Source organism: Brienomyrus brachyistius, chromosome 12 (genome assembly GCF_023856365.1).
Source record: "Brienomyrus brachyistius isolate T26 chromosome 12, BBRACH_0.4, whole genome shotgun sequence".
NCBI classification, from domain to species: domain Eukaryota; kingdom Metazoa; phylum Chordata; class Actinopteri; order Osteoglossiformes; family Mormyridae; genus Brienomyrus; species Brienomyrus brachyistius.
In genome coordinates this window covers 22,560,791-22,570,037 of record NC_064544.1, presented here as the reverse complement: position 1 = coordinate 22,570,037, position 9,247 = coordinate 22,560,791, and the positions used below count along the sequence as shown (strand labels likewise).

Genomic DNA, 9,247 nt, shown 5'->3' with positions numbered 1-9,247 from the left:
ATGACAAAATCCTACAGCAGATGCCATTATGGAAGTTCAGCATTTTTGAGCTGATGGATAGTTGGATAGAGGTGAAGACCCAAATGCACACTGGGAGCAGAACACCGGGGTTTTCTCCCACCAGTACCAGCTGGCCGGGGTGTTCCTGTCTATTCTAGCATTTTTTAAAAGCTGCCCTGGTAATAAAATTATTAGAGTTTTCTCCCTCTTTGCAAAGTATCTTTTAAACAGGTATCATTTCAGTTCAGGTAACAGACAAAAGGAGGAATCGACTGAAGCCCCAAAACATGGATAAATTATGTTCTTGAATAAAAGCCTTTAAAAATGTTGTCTGAAACAGCATTTTTTGCAATGGCCTGTTTTATTTTTACTAAATAATTAAAACTGAATAATTCCAATAACCTGCAGAACATACATAAACCTGGATAAGGTATTTTTACACACACTCAGTCCTGACATGGTATGTAAATATAGCAATTATGTTTTAACTGAATACACAAGCATGGGAACAAAGTCACAAAGAATCTCATCATGAGAGCCAATTTAGGTTAAGACTGATTGTACTGATCCTGGGGGGGGATTCTGGCACATACAGAAAACCATGCATTTCATGCCAAACAGATAAGGTACAAAGACAGTACACATAGTGCAAACAAAGTAAATATACTGCAACAGATTTAAAAGAGAGCAGAATGGGAGACTAAAAATAAATATTTAAAGATGAGAATAATTATGTGCAAATAAATGATGTGTGGTTGGAACATAAGACATCGGAATGTACTGTAACAAGAGAGGATCCTTACTGGCGTGTTATGACTGGAGGGATAGGCAGGGTGCGGGTCAGAGGAAGGCGGGGTGCAGGTCACCAGGCTGCAATAATCCCCAGTAGCGTATTTAGCACAGCCTGGTGGAATGAGCTGGTAGCTAAATGTGTTCCAGGATAGCGGCCACTGAAACAGATGTGCCGAATTTTCCATATTATACTATCTTGCAAATATCCTCTTCTCTACTATTGGTATTATTGCAAGAATGAACTTGCCGCCATAAACAAGAGAAATTTATAATGTTAAGATTTTTACTCATTGAATTGATAAAAAGATTTGTAAAAAGCAATTGCAGATGTAGGCTACCTATGATAAATTAAAAAAATAATCAAAAATGAAATAATTTATTATACATATTTTTGACAGTCCGTTTGAGCTTCCTGACCCAGCAGCAGTTTTCTTGTTCAATCGTTTTTACTATAGCTGCAGTTCAGATTTCTGCCAGCAGGCTGTGCACTGTGCTTCCAAACGTTACGTTTCAAAGCGTTTCTCATTAAAGAAAATGGCACCCAGAGTTGATACTAAACCCCAGTTGTAGTTAGCAGTGAGGTAATTACACTAGTAGTCAAGGTAAAAACAAGTAGTCAAGCTTAAACACAACATGTCACAATAAACATTCTGGAGCTGAAAACTGAGCAGTGAGGATTTATTCAGAATAATAATAGATATTTTACTGTTTTTACTATTTTACTGATAATTCTCTTTACGCCTCCCCCATCTTGCTCTCTGTAGGTGAGAGTAAGCTGGCCCTGAAAGGCAGCCACCCATAGCAGCACCCAGGGAGCTGGGGGTTAAGGGCCTTGCTCAAGGACCTGCAGATGTGCCGAGGCTGTCAAACTGGTGACTTTTTGATCACAAATACAGACATAGCTCACTGAACCACACACTGCCCTCATTATTAGTAAACTATACATTTCAACACTGCAAACAACAAGCAAAGGTAAGTCAGAAAATCATCAAATAATGTACAAATATTTACACAGGAATGTTTCTGAAATGTTGTCCTGAAACCGCTTGTAACTTGACTAACCAGTAATGCATTGTTTTGCTAAGCAATGTCTGTTCAAGTGAAGTAAATAAGCTTTTGTACTAAGCAGATATTCTGAGGAATGCTGCATGTGCAGCTTGTCCTACAAATGTTTGTCTGCTACCCAGCAAAGTCCATCAAGTGTTCAGATAAAAGGAGCTGTATCATATCACCAATAATCTCATGACTGACAGCATAATCTGTTTATCCAGCCAAATCTGGCAAACTTGGAACTGTAGGCAAAGCAAATAAAATTAAACTCTGTAGATCCTTCAGCCTTCTGCGTTCTTCTCTCCCAGTAAAACCTCCTTTCTGTTTGGTTCATTGAGATCAGCAGGTGATAATGTATCCATTTCCTGATTGTCATGTGATCCCTGAAAAAGTGTGTGAATTGATACATTTTATATTATTTTTTCCATCAATCAATTATTGAAATGGCATTTACCTATCAGGCTGCAGACCTGTGTGAAGTTGACCCTGCTTATGTTTCAGATTTCAACCAAACTGGTCTTAATCGTATGTGCCGCGTTTATGCCAGATTGTGCTATTAAAATTTTTGTTTGTTCTTTTTTAGTTTCTGATATATAAATGTTTGTTTACATGGTTACACCATCAGCGTGAAGTTGGCCCCCCATTTGCGTCTGATTTCCACAAGACCGATCACAATCGCGTGTGCTGCGTTTGTGCTGGTTTGTACCGTTAAAACGGTCCTTTTCGCTGCTTCAGTGCAGAGATATTGCTTATTTACATGGTGACGTGACTCTGCCGTTAAGTTAGCCCCCCATTTGCCTCCTATACAGCATAAACAAAAATTTTAACACCCATGCATGCATACATTCTTTTTTTTCCTCTTTGTCCTGTCCGGCAGCTTTACCCTACAGAATCATGGTCTGAATGCACTGTGGTTCCAAACATGTTTGCTTTACCATGAGGGGCTCTATAAACTCTCTATAGGGGCCTCATGTTGATTGATTTCTTTTTATTTTATTTATTTATTTCATTTTTAACACATGTAAAATATTGCAACGGGTGAGCTGACCGAAGAGGAGGGACAGATTAGGAGGGAAAAAGAAAAAAAGAAAAAAGGATTAAGTGAGAAGCATGTCAAGAGTGGATAAATTCAGAAATGTGAATTTATTTAGAAATTGATAAATTCAGCAACAAACTAAATTAAGGAGTGTAGAAAGTAACACAACTATACAAACATATAAAATCTTAGTGTGTGCTTGGAGGGGTGCATGCAAGTATATGTACATGCGTGCTCAACTGTGTAGGCGAGCTGCGGGCTAGTGTGTGTGTGTAGTGTGCGTGTGTTGTGTGCGTGTGTTGTCTGTGTTGTGTGTGTGCGTTTTCAACATGGAATGTATTAAATAGCAAGGCTGGGAGGCCGCAACGACACCCCACAAGAGCCAGAGGTCGGCGGAGACAGGCCCAGGAAGCCCAGGATGTCCGCAGCCCCTGAAGAGCCGGGGCTCCACGTCCCAATGACAGCCGCGCCCCCACTCCAGCCGGGGGAGGAGGGAGGTCCCAAACGCAGCCCCCACAGCCAAAAAGGCATGAGTCACAGAGAACCAGAGGCAACAGGCAGCTGACCTCGTGAGGATGCGGCTGCTCCCGTACGAGCCAAGGCCAGGGCCCCTAGAACCCCAGGTGGCTGGAGGCCGACCAGCCCCCGGCAGAGAGCCCCACCCATGCCGGAGAGGCCCGAGCCCCCCCGGGCCACCACCCCGAGGAAAGGGGCCAGCAACCATGCCCAGGAGATCAACCGCACCCAGGACGGAGCAGCAAGCCCCGGACCCAGGCCGCCACCATCCACACAGACACCCCGCAAACACACCTCTCAGCCATGCGCATACACCATACACACATCCCCACAACATACACAGACACCCACACACACAGACAAAAAGACACAGGCCCATTCACTCCGGACTGCCCTCCAACATGCGAGAGAACGTATGTGACTCCCAGCGCCAGTCGCGACCCCAGGGCGCCGACAGCCGAGCGGCCACCCAAGCGCCCCCCCCACCCCCGGCGGAGAGCAGGGGTGTAGGAAGACCCTCCCACTCTCCTCCCCCATGCACCTGTGAGAGAGGTAGAGTGTTGGATGCATGTGGAGATGTATGTGTGTAGGGGTGAGTATGACTGTTGAGAAACTAAGATGAATTTAAAATTGACGCGGGAAGCGTAGGGGAGCACTGCTTGTGAACAGCTCTCCTCCACATCACCTCCCCATCAAGGAGGTGCATGCATTTTGAAAAAGCTAACTTTGGTGACACTTTACTTAAAAGAATAAAATGGTATTTCCCTTTCAGTTTAAAGCTAGTTTTAATGTAATCAAATAAACTTATGACCAACCAGCAGTCTACATACACAACTAATCATCAAACACGGGAGGAAAAGCACCATTTTATTAAAGGGAAATACCATTTTATTCTTTTAAGGCCTCAGATTAGCTATAGACACAGTTATGTATAATAATCTGATCAGTCAGCTTTAGAGAAACAGATGTAGAGAAACAGGCCCCAGGACACCAACCAGAGGGGCAGATACATCTTGAGCACCTACCTGGTCTGGCTGAGGATCTTTGGATCTCTGAACATGGGCGAACATGTTTTTTATTCTAAGGAAAAGATAATATGGTCATTACAGCAGAGGTTTGTAAGAATATCACATTTTATGTAAAAGAATCAAATTTTCCCATCACCACCTAAATTACTATTACCACCATAAATTCAAATAATTCTGGCAATTACAAGATTTCAACAAAGGTTTTGGGTCCCAAAACCTTTCCAAGGTGTCTTGTGCCTTGTGCCCTATGGCGCATGATGGATGGATGGATGGATGGATGGATAGATGGATGGATGGATAGATTTTTCTTCTACATTTCTACCATTTTGTCAAAAATGGCTTGATAAAAATCTTCATAGCCCCCTTTGGCTGCAATAATAGGTTCAGATCTTATTACAATGAGTTGATAAAATCTTATCTAGCTCTGATTTAAAGGAACCCAGGGTTTTAGCCTGCACTACACTAACAGGAAGACTATTCCATACTCCAACTACACGCTATGTAAAGAAGTGTTTTCTCAAATTCAGTTTAAAATGTTCTCCCGCTAATTTTCACCTATGGCCATGAGTTCTAGTATTTAAACTAATATTGAAGTAGCCATTTAGCTGAACAGCATCCCGACCTGTTAGAATCTTATATAGCTGGATCATGTCCCCCCTTAGTCTCCTTCGCTCGAGGCTAAACAGATTCAGCTCAGCTAACCTCTCCTCATAAGACATTCCTCTAAGACCAGGAATCATTCTCGTAGCCCTACATTGCACCTTTTCCAAGGCAGCAATGTCCTTCTTAAGGTGTGGTGACCAAACCTGCACAGAATATTCTAGGTGGGGTCTTACCAGGGATTTATATAACCTCCCTTGACTAAAATTCCACATACCTAGAGATGTAATCCAATATCCTTTTGGCCTTTTTAATTGCTTCCCCACACTGGCAATAGGAACAATACTGGTCCTAAATTGAACCCTGCAGTGTCCCACTATGAACACAGGCCCACTGCGACATTGTGCCTCTAAGAACTACCCGCTGCTTCCTGTCTATTAACCCTCTGGGGTCGAGTGCATCAGCGACAATGCAGCATATTTTTCGCATCTATTTCAGTTGAAATCTCTCTGAAATCTTTAAGTAAAAACATGAAAAAAGCGTTGACTAAATCCGTAATCTGTCTTATTTTCAAAACGTCCATTGTCTGAAGTATTAAAGTCTTTAAAATTAGGTTAGGCAAAAAACTAAACCATGTCACCTTTCTTTGTTTTACCTGCATCAGGGGTGTGTAGTGCCGCCCTCACCTGAAGATCGCTATTCGCATTATAAATAGCCGCATTTCCACATATTCAAATCACGTTCACATGGTAATCAGATGAACAGCCCAACGGTGAAACGCGATCAAGATACATCCCTATCAGCACCATAAAATGGGGGGGGGGGGGGGGGGTCTGGCCAGGTGTCAATGGCTCATGCATACACATGAAAGTTGCTACATTTTCAATGAAAGGAGACCAGAAATAGTGACATGAGAATTTATATAACTGAATGTTGCAACTACACCATTTAGTCATCTTCATGTAGCCCTGACTTTGGTGATCAGATATCTGGGATCAAAAGAAACTGCCACCATTGCTTACTATGTACTTTTATAATATACATATTTACAAAGTACACTAAGATTAAGGTGAGTTTAATGCCAAAACAAATATATAAGAAATACTTTATTTGCCATGAATTAAGTTTATGATATTGAATGAAATGTGTGACCATGCCCCAGTCAGTGAAAGTGTGTTCCCTACCCTTAGACCCCAGAGGATTAACCAGTTTTCGATCCAAGCTGCCACAGTTCCTAAAATCCCTGCAGCTTTGAGCTTAAGTAACAGCCATTTGTGGGGGACAACAAAAAAGGCCTTCTGGAAATCTAAGTAGATCACATCGTAGGCCTTTTTGTGATCAACTCCTCTTGTGTATGTACTACCATACAATGTCTACTCACTTTTCTTTTTTATCCAACCCTGTAATTAAAAAAAGATACAATTAATTATGATGGATCTTAAAATACTATATCAACAGGAGCTTATTGTAGCTGCCAGGTTATAAGTAATGAGTGATGATAATGTGTAATCATGATAGCATCAGTACCAGAAAGGAAGAACAGAAAAGCTGAAAAGAATGAAAGCAGCATTGCTATGGAATGTTGCATCCTGAGCCACATCATGTAGTAAATAAATAATAATGTGGTTATAAATGTAATATTCATCTAGCTTTAGTGCTGAGCATGTGGAGATGTAAACAATGACTGGAAAGCTGCCAACATGCTGGAAAAGTCCCAGTACACATATTCAACATTTATGGGAAGTTATTCATGTATCTGTTATACTTACAGTATGCTGACATCTCTATAACAAACCAGCTAAAGATGAAGACAGACCCAGAAATCAGGACAATCAGCCGTAGATCCAGTGACTGTTTTCCTGTATCTGAAATGACATGATCACAAAAACCACTGAGAACTGAGGTCAGCAAATGAACAGTAAGTGACATATATTATACCACAGGAATCCATATATGTCCTAAATGGTTTGTTCAATTTAGATAATGTTAAGTTTACGTAGTAAAAGTAAAATTGCCGGATAAACATCTCAGAGTTCTAGTGTATTTACCTGCTTTGAGTTTTAATGCTACAGCCAGAGCAGCAGAATTCAGGAGAGGGAGACCCAAAGTCCCTGAGAAATATACATATTTACGGGGTTTGGCTGAAAGGGAGAGAGAAAAGCCAAGGGTTTTAGAGTGTTTTGTACCCCTTTCCTGACTGATATATTTCAGTGATTTTCTTTCTTAGGTCTTCAGGAAGTTCTTCTGATCTTGATACCCCTATTACAGCTCCACATTGCTGCAGTGGTTGTATAAATGCAACAACACTGGCAGCAATTAAGCTTGGGTGAGTCTAGTTTAATTTTATTATCATTTAGATTTGGTTCTTAGTGTCATGCCCGGCTCGTCCGCTCCTCCTGTGTGCCACGCCCCCTAATTACCCACGTGTGATTTCCTGATCCTGCCCAGTCGTGTCTTGTTTCCTGCTGCCTTGTTCCGTGTATTTAAGTCCTGGTCTCCCCAGTTTGCTTTGTCTGTCATTGATGTTAGTTGGCGTTCCATGTCTCCTGCTCCCCGTTCCCCGATTAAACCCCCGTTTTCCCGTATCCCGCTTGCCTGCCTTCTCCTTACCCGCACGATCGCCGCTCTGCTCGCGATCGTTGCCCTCGACCCGTGACAGAATGACAGACCCAACAAAGAAAAGGAGACGCAGGGGAAGGCGAATCCCGGAAGCGCCGCCTCTTTATCTGGGCGCCTGCTCGCTCTCCAGCCCCGGGCTCCCTCAGGAGGAAGAGGAGCTCGTCCTAGGTCCCGACCTGGGACTGTACGGTCTGGGTCCCTGCTCCTTGGCCAGGCTCTGGGCTCCAAGTGAGGATGAAGAGGACGAGTCCTTCGTCTTCCCAGACCTGGAGCCCCTCCCCACGGAACTGCTGCCGCCCCTCGAGCGGTGTGATTACCGGCCCGAGCGGCTGGGTAACCGAGGTGTCAGAGCGATGAGGGACGTTATTCCCCGGGTACCCCGCGCTCTGATAAGGGCTACTTCTGCCCTACCCACGCCGGACGTCTCAGTTCCACCTCCCGCAGTAACCACCCCGGAGGCGCTACCCGCGCCTCACCCAGGGAAGCCGGTGAACTGCGCCTCCCAGTTCTTTGCCCTTCAGGGGTTGTTCTGGAGGATCTGGGGGGAACTGGTCCCTCCAGTAAGTCCGGAGGTAGGGGAGCTAACGGAGCGACTCCAGAGGAGCTTTGCAGCGTTTACTCCCGCTTCCGACCTCGAGCAGCTGGAGAGTATGACAGAGGACGTGCGGCAGCTCCTACTGCTCCAGAGGGCTGCAGACCCCGCGCCCGTGCAGCCGCCATTGCCGGCGGACCCCGCGCCCGTGCAGCCGCCATTGCCGGCGGACCCCGCGCCCGTGCAGCCGCCATTGCCGGCGGACCCCGCGCCCGTGCAGCCGCCATTGCCGGCGGACCCCGCGCCCGTGCAGCCGCCATTGCCGGCGGACCCCGCTCCCGTGCAGCCGCCGCCGCCTGCTGCAGCTCCCGGGCCGGCGCCCCCACTGCAGCAACCTGCAGCTCCCGGGCCGGCGCCCCCACTGCAGCAACCTGCAGCTCCCGGGCCGGCGCCCCCACTGCAGCAACCTGCAGCTCCCGGGCCGGCGCCCCCACTGCAGCAACCTGCAGCTCCCGGGCCGGCGCCCCCACTGCAGCAACCTGCAGCTCCCGGGCCGGCGCCCCCACTGCAGCCACCTGCAGCTCCCGGGCCGGCGCCCCCTCTGCAGCCGCCTGCTGTTCCTGACCGCGCTCCAGTTCCTGCAGAGGCGCCCCCTCTGCAGCCGCCTGCTGCAGCTCCCGGGCAGGCGCCCCCTCTGCAGCCGCCTGCTGCAGCTCCCGGGCCGGCGCCCCCACTGCAGCCACCTGCTGTTCCTGACCGCGCTCCAGTTCCTGCAGAGGCGCCCCCTCTGCAGCCGCCTGCTGCAGCTCCCGGGCAGGCGCCCCCTCTGCAGCCGCCTGCTGCAGCTCCCGGGCCGGCGCCCCCACTGCAGCCACCTCCTGTTCCTGACCGCGCTCCTGTTCCTGTCCCGGCGCTCCCTCCGCCTGCTGCAGCTCCCGGGCCGGCGCCCCCTCTGCAGCCGCCTGCTGCAGCTCCCGGGCCGGCGCCCCCACTGCAGCCAGCTCCCGTTCCTGACTGCGCTCCTGTTCCTGACCGCGCTCCAGTTCCTGCAGAGGCGCCCCCTCTGCAGCCGCC

At 47.0% G+C, this 9,247-nt stretch overlaps 1 protein-coding gene across 3 annotated transcripts in view; it reads right to left on the bottom strand.

Moving 5' to 3' along the window:
* LOC125704585 (uncharacterized) overlaps window positions 1–9,247 on the bottom strand; it is a 48,357-nt gene that overhangs the window by 17,337 nt on the left and 21,773 nt on the right. For 2 of the 3 annotated variants that reach the window (XM_048970326.1, XM_048970329.1), the window contains 5 exons: window positions 7,071–7,163; window positions 6,792–6,887; window positions 6,404–6,422; window positions 4,420–4,474; window positions 227–2,225 (listed from right to left, as the gene is read on the bottom strand). In XM_048970326.1, the coding sequence (XP_048826283.1) occupies window positions 2,124–2,225; window positions 4,420–4,474; window positions 6,404–6,422; window positions 6,792–6,887; window positions 7,071–7,163 (365 nt within the window). In that variant the 3' untranslated portion in view covers window positions 227–2,123. Of the gene's footprint in view, window positions 1–226; window positions 2,226–4,419; window positions 4,475–6,403; window positions 6,423–6,791; window positions 6,888–7,070; window positions 7,164–9,247 lie in introns of those variants that run through there. The other variant, XM_048970328.1, reaches the window with a different exon arrangement.